The sequence below is a fragment of the Alexandromys fortis genome, unplaced genomic scaffold, assembly GCF_014885135.2.
Source record: "Alexandromys fortis isolate MF-2015 unplaced genomic scaffold, M_Fortis_MF-2015_v1.1 scaffold_272, whole genome shotgun sequence".
NCBI classification, from domain to species: domain Eukaryota; kingdom Metazoa; phylum Chordata; class Mammalia; order Rodentia; family Cricetidae; genus Alexandromys; species Alexandromys fortis.
The window spans coordinates 123,769-149,939 of NW_026068149.1; the positions used below are offsets into that span (position 1 = coordinate 123,769).

The following is a 26,171-nucleotide window of genomic DNA, read 5'->3' on the forward strand; positions in this document are numbered from 1 at the left end:
TAATAGGCCAAGCAGTGTTGCAATTGATATAGTTTCTGTGTGATTATTTTGAGTCTGGGCAGCGGGGAAATGAGCAAGCAGTCTCTGCCTACATACTTCTAGCAAACAGTGATGATGGCTGTGGTAAGTGCTTGAGCAACAGCCTACAAAGGACAACAGATAACCAGGAAAGTCCTGGCATCTTGTATCTTTGGTTGCATAGTAATAACATCAGAATGTTGTGCATAGGAGTTTCTAGGTAGTATAAGCAGCCTCTAAGAGACTACCAGAGAAAGATGAGGGTCCAAATCCAGGCTGGTGCTTGTTTTACTTCTGCCTACTAATAGTGCCAAGAATTAGACATGAGGCCTGTGTTAGTCAGGATTCTCTATAGGAAGTATACATACACTTTAATGAATTATGTAAAATAAATAAATGAATAAATAATGTATGTACAAGGTACTTGTATGTATACATGTAGGCATAAGCCACATGTATACAGATTTGTGATATATTAGAGTGACTTATAGGCTATGGTCCAGCTAGTACAACAATGACTTTCTTCTGACTGAAAGACCAAGGATCTATTAGCTGTTCCTAGTTGTCTCAGCTGGTCTTCAGTACACATCAGAATCCCAAAGAAGTAGGTTCTAATACCAGTGAAGGGAGAATGAGTGCCAGCAGGCAGAGAGAGGGAGAAACTGGGCCTGGCATGGGTACCCACAGTGACACACATCCTCTAAGAAGGCCACATCTACTCCAGGGACACAAGTCCTAATTCTTCCAAGCAGTTAACTGGGGAATAAGCATGCAAACATATGAGACTATGGGGGCCATTATGATTCAAACCACTGCAGGGCCATAGTGTGATCATCTGAGAAGATTGGGGGGAGGGGGAGGGAAATGGGAGGCTGGGAGGAGGCGGAAACTTTTTTTTCTTATTCTCAATAAAAAAAAAAAGAAAGAAAAAAAATTGTCCTCCTAATCACTTAATCATGTGTGGATTTTGAAACTAAGTGTTCATTCATTAAAGTCTCACTATTTTATTACCTAAAATTAATTATTGCAATTTTGGCGCTAATAATAAATAAGAAACAAAGGGAGAGGTTTAAGCGCTGTGTTTTGAATTCCTTGTGTTGTTCTTATACCTGATACTCTTCTACTTTTCTTCTAGCAGTTCCTTAGCGTGTCATGTCCCACTAATGCTAACATATCTGTTCCGTGAACTTTCTTTGTTTCAGTATCAGAGGTTTGTTTTTACTTAGTTTTGAGTTCTATGTTTAATTACTAACCACAAAATTACATGAGGTGCGAGTCCAAGGTTTCAGGTGCTTCACGGTATGAGTTATCTACCACGTCTTGGAAACACACAGCTTCATTACTCTATTGGATTTTGTTATAAGAGTACATTCATTCATTTATGGTGTAGATTTCCAGGAACCTCAGACTTATGAAGGAATTTCAGTCCTAACCGTGAGTCTGAGTCCTTCATTTCTGTCAAAATCCTAGCTATTAAGTTACAGAGACTAACATCCTAACAGTCAGTCAAGGATAAGAACAAGCCTGCTTTTAAAGGTAATTAATGGTCTTCTCAATTTCTTTCTTATTCCAGAATGTGTTTGAGCTTAGTGTTTAGTGACACAGCCATACATGAGTGTAAAATGTAAACTACTCTTTAGTAATACATTTGTAAAGACTTTATCTGTTTATCTAAAGAAAATCTCACATTCTCTCAGTTTGGTATCATTTTGAACTTCTTTCTCTTCTTTTCTATTTTTTAGTTTTGTATTCATTTTCTTTTAGTAATTTGTGTTACCCTTCCTTCCATAGCTCTGCCAAGCTCCTCTCGCCCTTTCCTACCCACCCAATTTTGGGGCAACCCTATCGTATTTGAAAAACTCATCAAATCCAATTTCTGGTACTCATAGACTCTCGGATTTGTACCCATCCACTAGAACGTGGTCAACTTTCCAGGGGCTACATCCTTAATAAAAGCTGACTCTCCTTGGCCCAGCTATCAGTTCTCAATATCTTCTACTCAAGGTAGAACATCTGATAATTTAGTATCTAGAACAGAGGGACTTATTTGCTTTATAATTACACAGACAATAGATTTAGAAATATAATGAACATTTTCTTAAAAGAAATGAAATGTCTTCCCTTTAGCACAAGAGAGAATGAGACAGCACTGGGAATCAGAAAAAGAGCAGAGAAAGAAGGACACACTGAGGGTCAGCAGGTGAATTTTATGGAGTGCACAGCTCTTGGATTAACAAAGTGTTGTCGTTTGCAGTTCAGTGATGTGAGCAAGGGCTTTGATACAATTCTTTCTGGAGATCTCACAGAGGAGGGATCACTGTGAATAAAAGATTCTGTGTGATTTCCCTTTCCCAAAACATTTTACTCCTGGTTTGTTAAGGTAAATGTGATAATGTCAATCTTGAATTTTGTTCTATTTCTAGCCTCTCTTCTCTCAAAGATGAAGGGAGTTTTACTGCTTCTTGCTCTTGTGAGAAAAATGACATTTAAACAAACCTTGTGCTTTTGATCAATATATACATCTTTCTCTGATGAATAAAGATGTGGTTAAAGAAAGCTCTTTGACTGGCATTCCACTCTGACTTACTGGGCACAGCAATCTGTCTCTTCCCACATCCCACAGCTCTTTACGCTCCTTATTATTCTAGATTATGTGACAGTTTGTACTCCACAAATGTGTCTTGTCTTGATGCTAGGGTTGGGAATAACATTTGTATTATGCATCCTCTGTTTTGCGAAAAGTACATAAAGAAATTATGCTTTGTTACTAACAGAAACACTCAAGGAATCATAATTATATTAGTAATATAAATTCATGAAGATAAAAAAAATCAGAAATAAAATGGATATTAATATTTCCTATGGATATTTTGTACTTTACTAGTTGTTATTTTCTTAATTTATCATTTAAAAACAATATGGAAAATTTTCACTTTAAATATAGCTTTCAAATTGAAACCATATAATTTTTTTTTTCATAACACAGTTTATAAAGCAGATCATTGTTCTTCACTTCTAAAATTTTTCTACCATTCCTTTGGCAAAATTCCTATAAATCTTTACCTCATTGACATGCCATTTATTATTAAAATAAAATCTATTCTAAATATTATTTTTCTCCTTTCTCTTGCTACCACATTATTAAAATATTCTCTCCAATTCAGCATTTTCTCTTTTTATTTGATCTACCTTCACCTAGAGTTCAATTTTTGTTTTTACATTTTAAAAGGTTAAATGAGCTCCCAAACCCAAATCAATATATTGAAACACTGCTCTGCAGAACCTCATGCTGTGACTTGATATAAAGACAGACTCAGAAATTGGCTATTGAGTTAAGTAAGTTGTTAGTGGATCTGCAATCAGATATGACCAATATCTATAGAAGAAACAGATACAGAACACAGATGCACACAGAGAGGACATGAAGATACAGGAAAAATTGCCACGTGCAAGGCAAGGACAGAAAACCTCAGGAGGATTCAGCTCTCTTGTCATTGGTTGCAAACATTTATTCTTTGAACTATATTAGTATAAATGTCTGCTCTTAAGACACCAAGCTTGGTACTATGTTGTGACATTAAAAAATTGAATTCTCCAGGTGGTGGTGGCTTACACCTTTAATCCTAGCACTAGGGAGGCAAAGGCAGGCAGATCTCTGTGAGTTTGAGGCCAGCCTGAGCTAGTTCCAGGACAGGCTACAAAGCTACAGAGAAACCTTGTCTCAATAAATAAATAAATAAATAAATAAATAAATAAATAAAATGAATAAATAAATAAATTGAACTCTCCTCCTAGGAGGCCACATTTCTCACTCATGTGACTATCCTTGAAGTCTAAACTGATTCAAAGGCAGACCCAGCAGGCGACACTTTCAAAGAATATATAGGTCAGATGAAATCCTGATACTTAACTGATAGATCAGAAATTTTGTATAAATGCTTCAATATTTCTGAAATTTTATTTCTGAATTTTCACACATCTAATGTAATAAAAGGTATGATACAAACTTTGAAAGGATGATAATGGGTGGCATACATGAAATGATACTGCCTAGTATCAAGCAGGTTGTGAAGAATTACACTATGTTGTAGAACATTTCCATTGTCCACACCAGTATACTTCTAACGTTCAGCAACCTACTGATGTCTAAAATGACATAAAGTAAAATATTTCCTCAAACTCTCATAAATTCTTCTTTTTCCTCCCAAGTAGCCATAACCAAATTTAAATCTGATAACTTCCAGGACTTTTTTTTTTTTTTTTTTTTTTACTTTTCAAGACAGGGTTTCTCCGTAGCTTTTTGGTTCCTGTCCTGGAACTAGCTCTTGTAGACCAGGCTGGCCTCGAACTCACAGAGATCCACCTGCCTCTGCCTCCCGAGTGCTGGGATTAAAGGCGTGCGCCACCACCGCCCGGCTTTTCCAGGACTTTTGACTGAAAAAAATTAACAATAAAATAAGACCAAAATACCTCACCTTCTCAATCCTGCATTTGCATACATATATGCACATATTCTCTAATCTTTTCTTCTTAAACAAAAGTCAGGCACATCTTATGGAAAGATTTTACCTACTATTTGTGTTCAGATCTCCAGTGTTTATTGGCTGTTTGAATGAGAATACCTCTCCCCTTAGGCCTGTGTATTTGAATGCTCAGTCTCCAATAGTGGAACTAGCTGAGAAGGATTAGGAGATGTGACCCAATTGTTGGAAAAGGTTTGGCCGTGTTATAGTAGCACTGCTTTGTTGAAGTATATCACTGGGAAAGAGCTTTGAGACATTAAAAGTTCATGTTAGACCAAAATCACTTCTACATCCTTGTTGCCTGGAGATCAAGATTTAAAAATCAGAACTGCTTACTACTAAAACCTGTGGTCTTAATCATGTGATATAGGGTCTGCAGGTATCCTGTTTCCTGAACTTTTGATTCATTGCATAGCTATCTTGGATCTAATATTTGGTGCTACTATAGAACTTCTGATCTTTGGTCTCTAAGTAGGGGAGATAAGATTTTCCCACAATCCTACTGCTTTTGCTTATCTTAGATAAATATCCTGTTGTCATGTTAGATATTCTTTACTGTCTCTGGGAACTAATAGTTTGCATTTTTCCCCACTTAGTACCAACCTGTCTGTGAGAGGATTATTCTGACTGTGCCCTGAAAAATTTGGATCATGATCTTAAGAATCTCTTTACATTTAACAGTTCAGTGATAATGACAAAGACCTAATTTTCTATACACTGCTGTCAATGAAATATTTAGGTTAAGAATATTATAATTCCCCTCCTTCAAAGCACATTGATTCTACAAAGCATTGAGAGATTTTTTTTTCATTATAGGACATGTTTTAGGTTACGAGTCAGAGCAACTGATTTATGTATCACAAGATAGAGTACAATTCAGTGTCCCTGGATGATATATTTTATCCCACAACAAATGTTATTGATAACCTGCAGTGGCTGCCTGCCTCAAGATTATCAATTACACGGCACTTTAGGAAGTCCTAGTGGATGGTTTCTATGTGTAATGGATGATGTTAGATTCCAGAGGTGATCAATATATAGACTCTGTCAGCAGAGAGCTCTAGATACAGTGGGAGAGACACACAAGAATCAATCTAACAAAGACAAACAGTTTTAGGAGCTAGATCTAACAGGAGAAGGAACTGTGGGAATATGGTCAAATATGACTCTAATGACACAATGGCAATTTATTATAGGAAATTAATTCTAATTCAGAGGAGAAAACAAGGAAGCATTTTAAACCTGATTATGGTCCTATAATAAGAAAAGAAACAAACCTGTCAGAGACAAGTTCCCCTCTGACATCCCATCTGATGGCAAGAGCAGAGTTGAAGATATTTCCCTGATTTCTGAGATCCCCTCCTTCCATAACCCTGATATTTCCGCCTTTCTGAGCAAGCTTCAGCCTCCAGTCACCAGTTGGGAAGCAATCTGTTGTTCATTCCTGAACTCCCAGGGACCTGTCTTAGCTGCCACCAGTCTGCCTGGTTTACTATGCTGCCAATTTCGTTCCCCATCTGATTTGAGGGCATATGGTTTGGTGTAGCCTTCTTAGCAAGCTAGCCCAGGGGACACTTGATGAGTAGAGTAGAAGCAAATAGAGCCAAGAAACCACTGCGGAAGAGATCACTAATCTGTAGTTGAGATGGAGGCAAGTTCGCTATTCCTAAAATGTATTGTCCTACACTCAAAAGGCAGGCTTCAGAGAACTGCAGAAGTAGGAGGATCAATGCTGGAGAGCACTAAGAAAACAGCAAATAGAGAATATGTAGCAACTTATAAAGATCCTTCTTACTCCATATGAGAGATAGTCTCTGTATTCTGTGTTGCAGTTTACAAAGTTAAGACCCATTCATTATTTAGAAGAAGGTAGTAGCACTACCAGCTTTTTCAATCCACTTAAGATCACGGAGCAGCACCAGAAGTTTTTCGCAGACTTTGACTCCAGAGCTAATAGTTTTTCTACCACATCATTTCTCTTTATCTTTAGGATCTTGAACCTTAAATATGAACCACCGAAGGTGAGCATCTTATCCTGCTCTTTCATCCTCTGCCTCACTCGGTTGTTCTGTAAGTCTGTTCACACAGTCTCACTGCTGTGTCCAATAACATCAGTCCAGAGTGTAATAAGCAGTTAAAATGTCTTGTGTGAACTTGTAACTCTAACTGGCAACAGACCCCCATCTTGGTCAGTCTGGATTTAGACTGCCAGTTTTGTAATTCTTTCTACTTGGAAGGTGTCACTCTGTAGCAACTACATTCCTTGACTTCTGTTAAAAACAACCATTGTGATGTAGTTCTAGCTTTGTCATTGGGGGAAAAGTATCCTTTCTTTGTCTATAAAGACATACACCTATTAAGTATTTTATGAAGTTCCATTTAGCAATATAACCAAAATGATATTATTATATTATTTCTATTATGTATACACCCTAAAGGCTCTATGGTTGTCAGCAAGTCAGCCATGTCTTGTCTGTACTGCCTACTATTCCCACACATCTGTTTAGTTAGTTTCATGGCTTACGGGCTTATTATAACCTCTACTTCTTCGTGGCTTCTACTAAAGACCACATTTCGAGATAAGAAAAGGAAAACAGAATTCCTCCATGATTTGTCTAAGCTCTCAATGGTATTCGTTAAGGAATTCTAACTATTAAAAATTTTACATCCATTGATGTATGCTGGTAGCAATCACTCCCAACACATTGCTGTTTCTGTTAAAATCCTGAAATGTTAGCTGTCAGGAGAGACAACAGCTGCCTCTCTAAGGTCCGAATGACTAACACCTTTACCCGAGTCTTCTCACACCCACGCATCTGTTTGTTTTAAAAATAGTAATGAGCCAAATGAGTTCTAAACCATGCAAATTCCCGTGAAACAATTACATGTCTTTATCTCTTCCATTAAAATTGTCATTCTCTTTTTTTCTTAAAAAAAATCACTTATTTTATTTACCAACTCCAGTTCCCCATCCCTAGGGAGAAACCTGGTGTTAGAGAAATTCCCAGGGCTCCACAAGGATGACCCCAGCTAAGACTCTTAGCAATAGTGGAGAGGGTGTCTGAAAGGGCCTTTCCCTTTAATCAGAAAACTGTCATTATTTGTTTCCTTCTGTACAAAGTTTATTCCCTACATTCATGATTTTGCTCTTAACCTCAAACATTTGCAAGCTTTCAAATCCTCAGCACATAGCCTAAGGAATCATGATAGCGGTTGGGAGTTTGACATTCCCTATCTCAAGTCAACCTGTAGTTATTGACACTTTAATATTAGATTCTGAATCTATTCCCTTGTCCTAACCTAATATTAAATAAAAAGCAGCCTACACTGTTCCAGATATGTCTGAATTGACACCTGAACTGATACTGTAGCCTCACTTGAATTTTTCTCCTTCCCACTTCCTGATTTCTCTTCACTACGTATTGCTTCCATAAAGATTTGCACTTTAGCCTTTGCTTAGGGTCTCTCAAGGGAACAGACCAGACCGCCATAATTTATAAAGTTTGGTATGATAACTAAAATTTATATGATCATCACACTGATAGTCCATTTAAATCCAATGAACACATAATTAATGAAGAAATGTCAACCAACCTGTCCACAAAAGCATGATGAAGTAGAAAAATGGGATCATTGGCCGATCCCTGGACTTGGGACATTGTTCCGTTCATATAGATATGCAAAGCATTGTGCATGCTGCTCTGAGAAGAGTCTGCTATCCCTGTGAGTGGATTGGCAAACCCTGTGGACAAAAAAGATAATTTTTAAAATTAGTATACCTAAAGGACTGAAAATCTAAGTAATCATCTCACCTCATCTATAACTATAGAGGAAAGGCTAATTCTACAAAAACAAAAACAGTAAGTAAACTCATTTGATGTTTCATTCTGAATATCCATTGAGATCTTTGCAGAACTGAGAGGTATCAGGTGGATTAATTGGTGAGATAGGCTGTGTCATTATGGACTCTCTCATCATGCATCTCTGTTAAGTCCTTTCACTACTACTACCATGTGCTAGGAAACCTTTGTAATAGTCAGCATTCACTCTCATTAAAATGCATAGCAACCCCTAGAGGAGTCCTGACAGTAACTTTGTAACTTCTTTTTCTCTGGTTCGAACAAATACTTTAGTCTGGGATCCTGGTACCGGAAGAAGCGAAATTTGTCATCAACCTTATTGTCATTCATCTGTAATTATCCTAGGGACATCAGGTCATAATGTTTTTGTTTTTTGTAGAACATTCATCTCACAGCTAATTAGAACTCATTTTCAAAAACAAAATCAAATCCTCATGTCTTTGTAAGGTCACTGTAAGAACATACAAAACCCTCCACTTCATTTTTCAGGTTGCTGAAGGTTAGGGATATACTAATCAAATAAAATTTATGTAACATAAATAAATCACAGTCATGGTACACTTGGAAACTGGTAAGAAAATAGATAGCGAACATTTATACTGAAGAAAAGTATATAAGGTATGCTATGTGATGCTTAGCTTGATTTAGTCATTCTGTAAGGTCTATACCAGCATCATAATATCATGTACCATAAATAAAAACAATTTTATTTCTCAATTAAAAATAAGATAAAACAAATTAACCTAATACACTTTTCTATAGCTTAATCATTAACATTACATACTTCAGCAACATTGGCACTAATATTTGTAATATATTTTGTTTTTGACATCATAGATAATTTTACCATCTCTGAAAAATGCTGTATGAAAAGTAGAAACAAGATGATTTTTTTTCCTAAAAGTAATTATACAAGATGATTTTGAGGGTGCAGTGGTGTCAGGAGTCCTTCATCACCTTCAGTTATGTGTGTTTTAGGAAACTATAGTAGGATAAGGATGGAAAAATGACTTCTTCCCAAATTCCCTATGCTTTGTATTCTTCTGAGAGCCTGATGCACTGCGTAGCCTCGTTTAAAAACACCGATGCAGTAGGATATTTACTAGAAAGAGATACAGCGTTCATCAATTTAGGTAACTTTTTTGCCTCACTTTTGTCATTGATATAATGGAGGAAAGCTAAACACATTTCTTAGGATGTAAAAATTAATTCTGATGGCTGGTGTGAAAGCACCTAGCATCGATCTGATAGCAGCAGAAGCATCCTGAGTAATAACTTCCTTCTCTGCTTCTGGTTTACTTGATAAATGTGTGCTCGTTGCTGAATCTGCTAACAAAAGCCTGCCTTTTCTGTGTGTGGCTGACAGAGGTTGGCAATAAGATAGTTACCTACAAGGGGACTTTAATGATTTTAATGTGGGACAAACAATTAGAGATTGAAATGATACTAACATGAAAATATATTATTTTCTCTTTTACTTCACAGTTCAAATGGAGATGTAAGCTATGTAGATTAGAGCTACTGAAATTGTCTTTATAAAAGAAAAATGTTTCCTCTGTCAATTTTACTTCCTGCGTTTTGCTCTCTTCTAAAAGAAAAATTACATTACTTCCATAAAGCCAAAATTCAAATATTATTCTTCTACATATTCTCATTTGCGCAAAGGGATTACTTGCAACTGGACAATATTGTTGGTGTCCCCATTTTACTGATGAGAAAACAGCAGTTTGTAGTTTATATAAAACAACTAAAGTCAAACTAGTATTTGAATAACAAACAAATGAAACACAACTGTGATTGACTTCCAAACCTGTGATCTTTTCCAAATAGCAGGTTATTCAAATAGATCAGAAGTGAAAGCCTCGAAAGTGAGATCAAAAAATTTATTGTGACTTCTATAATAAAAATCAGAGTCTCAGTTGCTTCTGTATTTAAAAGATAAATGTACAACAGAGACCGAGAATAAAAGGATAATCTCCTAAAACCTGCGAGGCTGTGTGTGAACTTGCCGGCTCAGCTCAGAAATCTCTTTGTGCTGTGTTTTTCAAATGAGTTTGTACCCTTGTCACTTTCAAAGTCAGCTGCATTAAGGGACGCACAAGATGTTAGAAAGCTATTGCATTTGCTCGTTGTCAGATTCCCCATGGACAGGGAACATCCCACAACCCGGTAGGGAATATGGTAGCAACCCTATATGCCAAAATGGCTCCAAATTCTTCACAAAGGGCAGCAACAATAGCTCAACATATTGTGAGTTACATCTTTAAGTTCATTTGTGTTGTTCCTATGGGAAATTTAGGAATTGCTTTAGATGAATGACATCAGGCAGCTTCAATTTGCCAATCCATCTCCTTCCCTCTTTTATTTCTCCCCCAATTCTCCTCTGGAGAGGTTTGGCTTATTTGTTTGTTTTAGATATCGATGTTTATCTCTGATACCTGGAGATTTGGATTTAATTGTTTTAGAATTGAATTCAGTCACTTAGAGTCTTAAAAGCCCCTAAGTGATTCTAATGTGCAATCGGGGTTGAAATTTACTGATTTTGATTAAATTGTTCTTTGTTCTCCAAACCTAAACTATGCTTCAAAATATTTACCTCTGATCACATTATTTTCTTTACACGAGCTTCTTATATTCTATATTTTGACATTAATAAAAAGAACCAACAATAATTTTACCTTTAAATTTTTAATGTGCCAACTCAGGCTGTAAAGTATTTTCATAGAAGTAGCCAGTCCATATTTTCTTGAGAACGAGTTAGCTACTACATGGCAGGGAATGTAAAGGCATTTTCATATATATTTTCTTGTTTAACCAGACACCTTTCTTTCCAAGATGTGGGGTCATAGGTGACGTTGAATGTACTTTCTTATACCTCTTAGGTTTTGAAGTGTGAAAACACAGGTGGCTAGATTTTCACTAGAGCAAAACATATTTAACTTAATTGGTTTAATTTAATCTGAAATTAATATTTGAATTATATTAATATTTTCAATGTCATTTGAAAATAAAAATGAAGAAAGAAAACAAAACAGAAAATTTATCTTAGTGCACGTGAGGAGATAAATTATTCTTAAACCTTTGACAGACTTTCTTCTTAACTAACTCTCCTAAAAAGAGACTTAGCAGAAGATTATGAGCATTGTAATTTCAAAATGACACAATGATTTTGCAAAATTTTATTTAATGGATAGGTATTTTTGTTCTGTTTCTTTTATTTTGTTTTGTTTTTGAGACAGGGTTTTTCTGAGTAGCTTTGGACCCTGTCCTGGAACTCGATTTGTATACCAGGCTGTCCTTGTACTCACTGAGATCTACCTGCCTCTGTACTGGGATTAAAGATGTGTGCCACGACCACCCAGCATGGCTAGGTACTTCTAAAGGAGTCATAACCAATACAATTCATAGCAGATATATAAAATAAAATGAGAGAAAATTTTAAGCAAGTGTTTAGATATTTTAATGTAATCTAACTTCCATTTTTCTCAAAGAAGATATGATCATAACACCACAAATGGAATTAGTTATCACACTTTTTATTAGGATTTCCTTTTATAAATTATTATATGTGTGTATGTGTATGTGTTGTGTGAGTATGGGTGTCCCAGTAGAGGTCAGAGTGAAACTCTAGGATAACTCTGAAGCCATTTCTGACAACTCTGAGGCCATTTCTGAGACCTCTCAGCGGTACTGCGCCCCCCTCCCCTGGGAACCAAGGAACTAACAACTTCACATGCATGTAATGTTGGGGATTTTCCATCTCCCTGTGCCCTTGTGGATGTTCTCCAAATAGAACTCAGTTATTGAAATTGGGGCAAGATAACCCTTAGATGTTGACTCAGTTCCTCCGCCTTGGTCAGGGGATATTGACTCAGTTACTCAGATACGGTTAGAATGACTCACAGATGTTCCCCCTTACTCTGCCTGATCTGGCAACTGCTCTCCCTCCCTGGCCAGTCTAGTAGCCCTTTGAATCAGCGAATCCTAATTGTTGGAAAAACAACCCCCAGACTCCTCCCTTGTTTCTGAGGCTTTTTACTTTACAAGTAGCCTGTATCTGCTATTTGGGGTCTTTTGGCTTCTCGAATGCTGAAAGAGCCTGTTTTTAATTAATTAAAATTAATTAAAATCCTCATGCTGTTACATCAACTGCAGTGTGAGAGTGGGCACCTTTGCCCAAGGCCAATGTATAACAAATAAAACATTTGCAACAAAGTATATGCTATTCAAGTAGCCCAGAGAGCCCATGTGATTCATTGTGTAGCATTGATGCTGAGTTTACAAGACTTTGCTTTGCTTAGAATCTCTTCTTTTAGAGGAAGCTTTTCTCTAAAAACAAACAAGCAAATAAAGAAAAACACAACTGTGCTTCTGCTCCCAACCACTCTGCTCCTGTTCATTCCCTGATTCCCTAAAAGGGATTCAAGAACTTGGAACCCTCCAGAGGTTCCTTACAAACCACTGTCTCTGCTGATCTTGTATGCACAACAATATTGACCACCCTCAGACAACTTTGAACCATATGGGTCATGAGCACGCAATGTCCTTGCATCCTGTACATTGTTGTTAAACAAACTAGATGCAGGTTTGGGGCTGCCAACTCACCAGGTGATCAAGGGTTGCCTCATTATTTAACATTGACGTAATCTACAGGAGACATTCATCAAGTTTGCAGCAACATCATACAAAGTGGTGACAGGGTGTTCTGCACATAACAACTGTTTTATTTAGAGCACTACTTTATTGCTGTTAGAGAAGAATCATAAGCATAATCTTTAACAGCAGTCACCAACGTTTATCTTCAAGATGTGACTTCCTTTCTTACATTACTTATTGGTGTAAGGCTTTAGGATTATAGTTTAGAATGAAAGAAGAAAAGGGAAATGCATAGCAACGGCCGCACCATTTTGTAAAGCTCGTTTGTAAGGGTTGAACTGTGACAATTTCCTAAATAAATAGCTGATGTAAGCTTTTTCTCTCACTTCTTGCTAGACCTACACCATAAATCCAGAGAACAACCATACAGGACATTTGTCAATCACTTAGCATTCTTTTATTGACTACTCAGTGGTTAGCCCTAGAAATGACAAACTTTGGGCCAAAAACATTTTAACCACATTCTCTTCTGTCTTATAATGATAACAGCTTGCAGCTGGAATGTTGGCTTTGATTTCAAGAGAATCCTCTCTGCTGGTTTTTCCCCAAGTAAAGGTCTACAGTGCCAGAAGGTTCCTCATTCTCTTGTCATCGTCAGAACAGACAGAAAACTCATTCCATAGATTAGATTAAAAGAAGTTAAGCTAATGCAACATACGAAAGACAAGGAGAAAGGTTGATAAGGTTCCTTATGAAAGAGATGAAGATTGCCCACTTGGTAAATTGCAAAGGACTTTTGTGATGTGGCATCTGATGTTAATTTCTAAGAGCTTTGTTTGAGGCTAGCCCCTATGTTTGCTCATGTTTGGAATCTGTGACTTGAGTTCATTCATTTTTGTTGCCCTTTAAAATTAGTTTTTTGGTAGGATTGTCTCCTCAATATAACTGTAGTGAATGCTATGGACATATCAAAGGGCTTGCTCTGATTGCACAAGAATGAACTGGTCCTGAATGGGAGATGTGAACAGGTGGAGAGAGGCCGAATTAGAGAGTATAAAAGGATATGAGGAACTACCTCTGGTGAAGTGCAGGTCTTGGGATGTAAGGAGACAGACTCGAATTGACGTGGATCATGTCTTTATTACAGCTAGCAAAACAAAATTGCTTCAAATAACCTAGTCTTTAGGTATGCTAAATCAGAGAGAAAGAAGCATATTTAGATCTTGAGAAAGCACTGGCTTTCCATAGTGCTGCGTCTCTAATTCCACAGTACACACAGCTTTAATTATGGAATGGTTTTACTTCGTTCTAACATACTGTTGTTAAAACACCTTCCCTCCATTCACCATTGGCTCTGTGAATGAGAATTCCTGAAAAGACTATGGGACTACAAAGTCTAGTTGACAGAACAAGTTGAAATATTGCAAATTTAGAATCAAACTCTCTTGGGTTGTTTTTAATAACTAACAACAATCATTGCTTTCTTCTGTATGTAACCTAACATCTTTGATCATTGGGTAAAAAGTTTGTGAAATGCAGACTCCCACTTTTGACAAAAAAAAAAAAAAAAAAAAAAAAAAACAAGGCTAAGAATAGGGCCAGGTACCATCTGGTGTCTCTAGGTTGGATATCTCTGCTCCTCTGTATATCACTTAATTGATTTCCCCTGATGTATTTGCAAAGTGTCTTGTCCAGTGATTTTCTTTGTCCTATTACTATAGAGCTTCATAGAACTCTTACCATGTTAGAAAAGAGTATTGGTGAAACCTGATTCCATGTTCTCAAGTCATGGTCACCAACTTCTGGCTTCAGAGAACTGATCACTTTTGTCTTTTGTTAATTTGAAATAAGAGCTGTTTGTTTTATGGAAAACTGCCTATTATGCCCACTTTTTCACATGGTGAGTAGAATATACAACTTGTTTTGTAACACTAAACTGCTGGAAAATGGTACGATGTTCTGAGCTGGCTAGGTTTACGGTCATTATGAGTAAGTACAAAGCATAGCATTATACAACTGACAGAATTATAAATTCTAAATACATAGGAGCCCATTCTCTGGAAAGAGATGGTAAACAAGGAGAAAAAAAAAATCACAGTTAGTAAAAACAAGGATATTACCTTCCAGTGTGTTTCTAAAGCTGAAATTGGCAGTTCTATCCATGGAGCCAGTTTCATACTGGGTCAAACTCAGACAAAATTCCACATCTGCTGAAGACGGAAGCCTCGGGGTTTTGGCTTGGTCATGGTTTCCAGGGTTGCGTATCAGTGGTCCCTCAGGTGTTCCATCACATAAAGTCTGTTGGCTATTATACTCTTCTGGTCTGCTACAGATAATCTGGGAAAAAATGCTTTATGTCAAATGACTTATCTCTGAGTCAAGTAGAACAGGGAGAAATGTTGATATTACTCACCACTATCTTCATTCAGCTTCCTGACAATTAAGTGACAATGTCAATGGCTGCAGTAGAGCGGGCAGGACAAGCAATGTCCAAGCCAGGGAAGAGTTGTAGTCCTACGTCTAGCAGTAACTACTTCAAGCCAGTAACACAGTGCCTTTGGTTTCCTAAGTCTTATGCACTAAATTGTGATCAAATTGAGAACTTTCTATAAATATTTGAGATAACAATTGACTTGCAAAACCTCTACCATATCTTAATCACCATGTGAGGTTCTAAGTCTCGTTATGGCAGGAAAGGTAGCTACTGCTCCATGTAAAGTCAAAATTCCATCACATGACCAATAACAAATACCCAACAGAAATATTTATCAAAAATAGTTAGTAATACCAAGTACTGGTGAGCATTCTATTCCCGGTTTTTGTTTTAGTCATAACATCCATTTTTAATGTCTGGCTTGATATATAACATAGTCTTACTCATGGGAACTTTCAATGCTTAGCTGTTCTCCAAGTTCCTATGTTCCTCCCTAGCAGCCAATTATTATTAAAATAATTATAATTCTTCACAGTTTTATAGGAGAAGTGTTAAGGTTCCATGCTGCATGAACTATTTCATTTAAGTCATTTGGCAATGCTTCCCATATTATTAAAGAAACTGAGGACAGAGGAGTGGACAAATTCAAGATAAGAAGAGTGTTTCCATCACAAACCAAGTTCTTTGGCTCCATCTTTAGTGTACTCAAAGTAGCTATTTGTTCATTTACTTGCATTTGTGTGTGCATATGCATATGTGGCATGCAACAATATGTGGATCCAACAATTATGGCTGGCTTGTAGCTCAGTTCTAGGGAACTTGTCTAGTATATATAAGTCCCTAGGTTCTATGCCCAAAATGTTTCACTCCTAATAATACCAAAATTATAATTACTTTTAACATAAAGCCATTACTTCGATATCTAAGTTGTGTTTATCACTAGGTATATGAGTGTTGAATGTTCATTATTATGATAACTGATCCCGTTGCATCACTTAAAACACAGTATTTCCCACACATTCAAATGAAAGCAATATGGCAAAGACTTAACAAGTAATTTTACACGAACTCATTACTTTAAATTGTTTTATAGTAACATATTCAGCTAGTCTATCTTTTAGGAACAAACTTGTCCCCAAAATAACTAAGGAACTTCCTGGGGAGTCTGATAGGTAAGTTAGAGAAGTCTACAGATTTATGTTTATGTGTATCAAAGGACAATGGCTTTCACAGTGTAATCCATTGCTTTCTCATCCATTCAGTTGTCTCATTAGCATAGAAAACAAGCATATATGATGATAGCACTTCTTTTTCTTGTTGGGAAACATTAAAGTAGTGAATTCTAAATGGCTTGTTTAGTAGAGTTTGGCAAATGGCAGAACTTGGACTGAGCCTAGGTCTTCTGGTGAAAATTAGGTTCTTTCTCCTTCCAAGCACATATGAGGTGTGCATATGCGAGGGGGAGCATATTCAAATATCCAAGTCTAAAGAAGTAAAGAAAGAGAACCCGAAGGAACAGGTGTAATCGTAAGGAAGGGGAGACATGATAGTGTTCTCTTAAATTAGAGGAAGTCGCAATAAACTACCAGCTCTTAAAAGCCTTCAGGAACAAAGATTTTATTAGGGTATTTAAGTTTTTCCTGAAAAAAAAAAAGAGAAAGGAAATAAAAGACTAAACCATATGACATTCCACGAAATCTTTCATGAAGAAAAAAAGAGAAGCTGTGATTTCCCGGAGCTGTTGTCATGGTTACCTAAACCCGTGACTTTCTGCTGAAAAGTGACTTTGTTTTTCATCCCCCTGTGGCTTCCATGTGATATGCTTTCCACCTGATGAGTGAATTCTCTGGCTGCTGTTCGCTCCCGTCCATCATAGGAGCTGTGTTCCTCTCCATTGTGATCCGTCGAGACAGCTCTGTTCGACACACCTTGTCTGCTAAGCTTAGCTTCTCTTGTTTACATAACATTATATCTAATTGTGTTTAGCACAGGTATTTTGTACATAAATGTCACTGAGTACCTTCCTTTTTACTAAAAATTATGGACTATTTTAAGGGAAACTTGTATGCTTCTACCTGAAAATATTTTTGAGAATAATCAAACAAAAAGTAAATAACAAACTAGGAAAACACAGATCGCCCATTAAACCCTATTTCTTCTAAGAAAATTAACCTTAATTATTTGACTTTATGTAGTATCTTCTGTCAGAGAAAGCTTGTCAGAAAAATCATTTCATTTCAAATAATGCTTAGATGTATTATGACCTATACTACATATTTTCATGTACACATTTACACACACACACATTCACACTCGTGTAGACCAATAAACACTGTAAAACTGCCTCTAACCTAGTTGTTAAGTAAGTGCTGTCTGTTGGCATCTTTGTGTCTTTCACATCGAGAATTCTGGGCTCTGAAAATATGGGCTGACATCTCAGAAATTCATCTAGGACAAGATTTAAATTTCTCGGATTTTCATTTTTGTTCAATTCAGCATGTATTTTATAAAGCCATTCTGTCTGTATGCCATGGCCCCTATATATATGGATATAAATTTATTCATGAATAGTTCCTACCTTGGGGAATCTGACAGTAGTAGACAGAAATAGGCTTAAAAAACCATTCACAGGTTCTGAAATATTACAGAAGTGGTACGATAAATCTGCACAAAGTGTGGAACAAAAGGAAGGAAATCAGTTCTATCAGACACAAATCAATGCATCCGTCTTCCTCAGTGTTTGACGTACATGAATTAATTTTTTTAACATTATATGTGTATGGGTGTTTTCCTTAATGCATGTCCATGGATCATGTGTGTTCTTGGTGCCCATAGCAGTCAGAAATAGATGTCAGATCCCTTGGGTTTGAGATTGGAGCTACAGATAGTTGTGAGTCACCTTATGGGTGCTAGGAATCAAGCCTGCGTCAACTGGAAGAGAACTTAAGATAGAAAAAGTAACCACCTCTCAAATTATATATCTATATATTAGTTTGTTTTGAAACCCACTTTAAGTGTAAGTCAAAACAGTTTACTTTCATAGAAAAGGGAGACATAGCCTTTGGGGTTCTGTTCTATGGTGTTTTCTGTATGCAAATCCTTCTACTGTTTAAGGCCTATCATTACAATGTGAGCACCCCATGACGTACCACAAAAGACCTCTCACTTTGGAATGCATAAATACTATCAAATCTCTAACATTTCCTTTTGTAAAGTAAAAGTGTATCTTAAGTCAAGCAATGAGCAGAAGCCCATATGAAATGGGCTATCGGCCTAGTTAATTTGGAAGGTATTAATGAGCTCGTTTTAACTTGGAAGCTATTTGATCTCATCTAACACAAAACAGCCTAGTTTTTAATTTGAATGTTTAATTTAGACAAAAGCATTCAAATTAATGGTATGTTCATTACAGAAGCTGTGTTTTCATAAAGGAAAGCAGAGAGATAACCACACAATCTCCATATTAATTAAACCCGTGAATCTTAGTGCTAGCTGCAAATTGGAGCCACACAAAGAGGTTTAAGAGTACAAACACCTCTGGGAGGCTGAGGCAGGAGGATTGCTATGCTTTAGAGGCCGGCCAAACTGTAAAGTGAATCCCAGGGCAGCCTAAGGCTACAGTGTAGGACCTTTCCCCCATATACACAAAAAAATGCACACTGGAGCTTGATAATAGACCAATTGATTCTGGGTTTCCAGCAAGTAGATAGATCACTGATATTTAAGCAACTACAGAGCAATCACAAAAAATTGAGATGGTTGTAATACAGACAGTTATAAGAGTAAAGCAATATAAACACTTTATTTTTTATAAGTTAAGTTAGTAGGTGTCTTGTCTGCATGTATATCTGTGTATCCTGTATGGGCATGGTGCCCAGGGAAACCAGAAAAGGATGTCAGAGCCCCATAAATAGAGTTACAGATGATTGTAACCTGTCATCCTGGTGCTGGGAATTGAACTCAGTTGTCTAAGAGAATAACCAACATTATTTTTTTCATTTTTTCAGACTCAAACAATCCTAATTTGCTTTGATTAAAAAAAAAAACCCTAATTCTTTTCCTTCTGTCTAAACTTTTGGTTTACTTTTGAAGTAATTTTTATTTTTTTCTTCTTAGCATATTAACTTAAGAGGGATTTCAAAAGGTCATTTCCATGGAGGCAAATATGTTTTGACCATATCCCTCCTCCCAAGCCTTCTAACCCTCTCCTAATGGGAACAGGCAGTGAGAGAAAAATATCCATTTTTGAAGTGCATTAACAAAACAGATGATTGTATGAATAAAGAAAACAGACAATGTGAATTAGTTTATCTGTCCTGTCTGCAACCATTTATCCCTGGACAGGGCACAGTTTAGGCGCCCTGACACTCACTTTGTAGACCAGGCTGTCCTCGAACTCAGAGATCCACTTGCTTCTGACTCTGGATTGCTGGAATTAAAAGTGTGCACCACCACACAGCCTCAATTTTGAAAATGTTGTTTGTTTGCAAAGTTTTTTTGTTGTTTTGTTTTGCTAATTCTATTTTTTTTTTTTAAATTTTGCTTGTTTTTCCTCAGTGCTATTATTTCTTTCACTTTGCTAATGCTGTGTAAAAAAAAACCCTTCTCCTCCATGGCACTATAATTGCAGTACAAATTTGCAGGCAATTTTAGCCTACGGTTATAGCAATTATAGTTCATGGTTTACTAAGCCAGATAAATCTATTGTGGTTTTAATTTTTATTTTATTTCATTTGTTTTTTTTTAAAGTTATACAGTCAACCATAACCATAAGATGAATTCAATACTCAAAACACGACTAGAAACATTAAATATGGGTATCGGCTGGAAGTAGACTCCATGTAATTAAATATTAATTTATACCTTCTTACTAAACTCAGTATATATATATATATATATATTTATATTATAACTTTCGATAATTTAGATGATCCTTCAAACTTACTGCATCAAGTGAAGCTATGAAGCAAATCAAAGTATTGTATAGTAAGGAGAACCCCACATGGAAGACTGACATAATTTAGAGCAATAGCCAGAGGAGTAGAGGGATGGCTGAGGGGATTGAAGTTTGTCAATTAAGGTAGAATAACTGAAAACGTACAGCAATATAATTTTCCAGCAAAACTCCTCTATATAAAATAATTACTAGATTTAGTAAACAGTTGACACCATTGACACCAGGAAAGAGCAGCTATATTTCACAGTGGCATTTTAAGAGGCCCCATTTTGGAAGTGTATGGGCATGAGGAAGAAAGTGAATTTGAGTTTCAGAACTCTCAAGAGTGGGGCAGCCTGTGCGTTGTTCTTTTCATTGTGTTTGACTTGGTCTTCAGAATAGGAGCATTAGGAAATTTTAGGAGGTAAGACAGAAAAAAAATCTCTCACATCTGTGTTTATTTAAAGGAAAAACATTTTAACACTTCTTTTTTATTTTTTGCCTCTAATGCAGAATAAAGAAAAATAATAGGAGAAATGAGACTCTAATCTCAAAATAGAAATTACTTAATCCTGTTTCTAACATTTGTAAATTAGGAAAAAAGGCTAATTTGTTTTCTTCATCCTAATGAAAAAAATTTGCAGATGCAGATCCTTTCAAAAGGCCAGTCTTGTCCCTGAAGGGGTTAGTCAGACAATCATTTTAGCCGTTAACAAATACCATCTTTGCTATTTACCAAAAGGGCTGTCATGTAATTTTAACAAATTATATTTATATATTTTAAGGCTTTAAAATAGGGATATGTTGATATTAAATGCACATTGAATCAGTTAATGTATATAAATACTTTCAACAGTGATTCACATATTCTAAATATTCATTCAACAGATTTTAGGTTATTTTAAGCTAAAACAACTGAAGATTTTGTGTCCAATCAGTGTTTATCAAGCATTCATGTAATAAAGGTCATCAATGATACTTAGTGAAGTATTCCAGCACTGTCCCTTGAAGATTCTACTTAATTGGTCTGGGTTAGGGACAGGAATTTTATTTTTAAATAATATAGCCTATGAATTTTATTGGTAATGTTAATTTTGTTATTCGGAAGCATGGACTAAGATAATCTGCTTACTCATCTATTCCTAAATAGCTCTGAGCTACTGTTCATGCCAGATACCACCCTAGGTACTAGGAATACAGTGGTAAACCAAAAAGTCTTTGTTTATGACAGATTAGAAAACTAATTAAGCTATTAGATATTAGGTGAATAAACATTAGTTATGATTTCGAAGTGTTCTCAAGAAAAAGTCAAGAAGCATAAGAATCTCCTAGTTAGGCTTTTCTACACTGAGAGATTCGCAGAGATGTGCACAGAGACTTGCATGCAGATGTGGCTGCTGAAGTACCACTCCTCTCTCCCTCTGCATGTAAAGAGCATCTTACCTGCCAGGAGGAAAAGAACGATGCTGGGCTGAGTAGATTAGGGTTTTCAGGGTGGCGACCTCCCAAGAACTCATCAGTGCAAACGCCACAGTTTTCTGCATCGCGCCAATCCCAGTATGGAATGGTGAAGTTCTCATCCCCTGTTAGCTCCTGTATTTCTCGTTCCCACCGTAGCAAGAAAAGTCTGTGCCAAGGCAGAAAACCTGGTGCTTCGTGGGCAAAATCAATGTCCCTCCAGACTTCAGATCCTCCCAGCAGGGTGTCTCTTGACACATAGTAGTGCATCCATACAAAGAGGTCATAGATGTTGATATCACTAAACAGGGGTGTTGAGCCATTGTTCATTTGCTCATACGTGCCTATGGGGATGACATAGGCTGGGCTGATAGTATGCTTTGCTAAAGTTAAGTAAGCAAGGAACTTATTCTTTTCTGGGACACTCAAATCATAGATGTTTCTTCTGATTAAGAGTCGCTTCTCTGTGCAATTTGGGCCCCCAAACCCAAACTTACAGTTTCCGCAGTTGAATCCCATGAAGTTGTCAGAGCACTGACAGGTTCTGTTATAAAAGACAGAGGGCCAGGACTCACGGTCATCCACCCCTTTGAAGGGGAATTGAGGTCCAGAGGGTGCATTGGACAGAACGACATCCTGGCAGGAACCTCTGCCTGAAAGCTGACCGCAGGGACTCCCATCACCCGTCCATGGTGGACAGCATTCTTTTGCCATCAAGTTCCTTGAGGAGGCACAAGCTCGAGGGAAGTGGCCAGAAGAGATCTGGAAACTCCAGCAAAGGCAAAACAAAACAGCCAGGAACATTTTTCCCTTTAGATGGTACATGATCTGCTTAAATGGGTTAAGGAGAGTCACAGACTTCTTTTTACAGCAACCCCCTACGGTGACTATCACATGTCTTGGCTAAGACCTATATAACCACTCCCCCTTCCTACATCAAATACTCTCAGTCTTTACTCTAAGCTTTTATCTTCTGGAAAGCACATGACTAACTTTCCCTTGGAGTTTGCACACAGCCTACTATGAGGTAGACTGACGTCTAAGGAAGATATTTTGTTAATTGATACGAAACTAGCAGTGATTCAGATTTTCAAATGACAGTTATACCAAGACCAGATTATCTCCTGTGAATAAAAATCAAGAAGCATCTGAACACAAGGCTGTTGTTTTCAGGGACTGTAAGTGTGTAACATTCATAGAACTCTTCAGAACTCATGAATTAATGCTTATATCTGTCTCCTGCTGAGTTCATTATTTGATAAAAAAAAATCAGACTAAAACAGTTGCCTCTCCCTTTTCCTTATTGATTTTGATTCACTTTCTGACTATTACAAAGGTAGCTTACTTTGTGACTTTGATGAATTGCTTCAGTGTGGGAAGTTTTCTAGCTCAAAAAGACCACACAAACTCTCTTTTGTTCTCTCTCTCTCTCTCTCTCTCTCTCTCTCTCTCTCTCTCTCTCTCTCTTCTATTCTTTCATCTGGAAACTCTGGAAGTTAATATTGAGTTGCTGCATGTTTTGAACTAAATATTGGGCACTGTTACAGGGGCTGAAGAAGAATGAGAATGGCCAAGTAACACATGTCCCTTTAAGAATCCCTTCCGGATGTGCCTCACACTAAAAGCTGGGCGGTTATCAGAATTTAGAGAGCAGGGGGGGAAAGAAGTGAAGGAAACTCTTTTGTCTGAACCTTGGAATGGAGGAGATCTAGAGAAAACCATCACTTTCCTGCTGATGCTGGAATGTCAGTCTGCTCTTCATCTTTGCTTCTCCCCTAGGGTTTGCCTTGGTATTTAAAAAGTGTTGACTACTTCACAGTATTCTCTTAAGATTCAAGGCAGCCTTTGCAGGTACAGGGATCATGTGTGGGTGCAGGGAAGGGAAGTTTCCATGGAGACTCTGTCTCTTGCTGGGATCTGTGAGCTCCACATGATCCCATTCAGGGGCCTAAGTTCTTTTGTGTGTGTGTGTGTGTGTGTGTGTGTTTCTTCTCATAGAGCTGAAAAGAGATTAACACAGTACTTCTTTACCTTGGGGAGTTTTTGTCATGTATTACTTGTAGCCACATGCGACCTTTCTATTTTTTTTTCATCTAGTTGCAGGTGGAATTCAGCCTTTTCTGTTTAATTTAATTAACAACTCTTTCTTTCACTTGTTTCCCTACCAGGCATTTCAACAAAATTGCTTAGAAAGTCCCCACCATGCTTTCTAGGGATTCTACATTGCTTTCCCAAGTCTATTTGCAAAGTTTGTAAAGCATGCTTAGAAGACTGACTAAAATGTAGTTTGCAGTCTTTATTTCCTTCAGAGGGTTTGAGATTTAAATTAACAGTTCTCTTTGCTCAATATAGTCCACCGTTTCCTCTAATTTATGTGATAATCCTACCACTGGTTCCGGTTTCTCTGTGTCAGAATCCATTTACACAAGTTTTGCCTTGTCGCTAGATGTACATTCTGTAGGTATCTTCAAGTTACAGAATTTGATGATGCCCTATCCATCCTGGTTTAAATATCGCATATCCTAAGAAAGACTTAATACACGTTAACATCACATTAGCTATAACTAATAACATATTAAATACACTGCAAGAATTTCATTTTAGTTTTCTCCACCTAGCTCTGCTCCCCTATAGCTCTGCTATAGGGCCAAAGCAGTTCTTTTATTAACCAATGGTATTCACAGCACACAGAGGGGAATCCCACATCAGAAACAGAGAGACAGAGACAGACAGGTAGTGAGAACAGCTAGAGATGTTCCTTCACAGACGCTTACACAGGAGAGGACATGGACTAGTATTTGCCTGAATTTTAATCAGCAATCATTTTATACAATACTATTGAGAGGGTTGATGGCTTCTTTGGGCAAGGCTGTACAAAATTTTAAAATTTTAGTGCTCAAAGTAATCCTGTATGGTACATATTATATCTCACTCTTTTCAAGACACTGGATGTTAAAGTTTAAGAGCAACTTAATAGCAAGTTGGGAAGCTTGTATCTTCCTGTGTAACTACAAATAGATATTTTATTTTTATTATATTATCTTTCACAATGATGATAGTTTCATTTGCCAATTGTATTTCATTGCATTTTGTTTAATTTTTCTGTTTCATACTTGACCTTGTACAAAATGTTTTCATAATAATTTTGAAGGCCATCTTTTAGTATTTTATTATGTTCTGAGTTAATATTTAGAAAAAAATGAATATTCACCACCCCTTGCTTCAGTTTGGAGGTAGTTTATTATGAAATATCTCAGTTGCATTATACACTAAAGTTTCATTAAAATTTTACCGTCATAGGCTATTGGAGGACTACAACAATGTATTCAGCACAATTCCAAATAAATTATATTATGTATGTCTTAGCTGAACTATCTATACATTATACAGAAGGCATAGATCATTAATTTTCTGTGAATCAAATTCTTGATAGCATAGTTGATACTACCGCATGAACACAAATTGTCTTACCTGCTTAAGGCAAACATTATAGTTACATCTATATTATATATTCCAATAGCAGTACCAAAAAGTAAAAAAATCACATTACAAGAACAAAAGCTGCAATTTAAGACACACTATAGAGAAACTATCTAGGAAAAAGTAAAGAGATATAGAACTGGAGGATGGGTGCAATAAGTCACCAAAAACATCTCAGGATTTTAGAGAAACTTAGATAATAAATAGACATTCAGACCTATACTGTAAAATATATGGAGTGTAAAGAAATTTATAAAATCTTTTATTGATTTTTTTTTGACAATTTCAGGCTTCTCTGAGAATGAGAGTAGCATACATCTTGGGCATAAACCTAAGTATTTAAAAGACAGCTTTGTGCTGTGTTTAACAAACCAAGAGTAGTAGACTCGCCGTAAGGTCAACTCCTCCTCAGTTATGGGTTTTTAACTGTGTTCACAGTAAAAAGCACAAATTACTTCTTGTGGACGGGTCTCAAGCCAAGCAGGGAGAACTTGATTTTCCCTCTATGAGGGGTGCCACTGTTGTACCAACGAGCATGTTTTGCCTGGCAGGTTGTCAGCTGTGTAACACCATCAATGCCTTTACTAATAGCAGCCTATATTGAATTTTCTAGTCCATAAAAGCTAGCAGAAAGAAAGATTCCACTCAATATCAGTAAGTTGTGTAGATTCTAAGAGAGATGGTACGTAATTTTCAGTGTTATTATTGTTTAGCAATATAACAATCTTCTTGTTTGAGCTCAAAGCATGATAACCCATACTAATTGTTTGCAGATTATTATTTGAAGAAAAGAGATTGTGGAGGGCCTCTTTAACTCTTTCAGGTTTCTCTGTTTCTTTTTTCTACTTAAAAAGGGGACCATGGAA

The 26,171-nt window shown here is 36.8% G+C and overlaps 1 protein-coding gene across 2 annotated transcripts in view; it reads right to left on the reverse strand.

Annotated features, from left to right (window-relative positions):
• The window catches only part of Tyr (tyrosinase), a 39,067-nt gene extending 16,438 nt beyond the window's left edge, over positions 1-22,629 (reverse strand). Inside the window, exons 1-3 of one of the 2 annotated variants that reach the window (XM_050127230.1) lie at positions 21,811-22,629; positions 15,118-15,334; positions 8,136-8,283 (exon numbers count right to left, since the gene is read on the reverse strand). In XM_050127230.1, coding sequence (XP_049983187.1) covers positions 8,136-8,283; positions 15,118-15,334; positions 21,811-22,629 — 1,184 coding nt within the window. The remainder of the gene's footprint in view (positions 1-8,135; positions 8,284-15,117; positions 15,335-21,810) is intronic. The other variant, XM_050127231.1, reaches the window with a different exon arrangement.
• Positions 22,630-26,171: the final 3,542 nt, after the last annotated feature.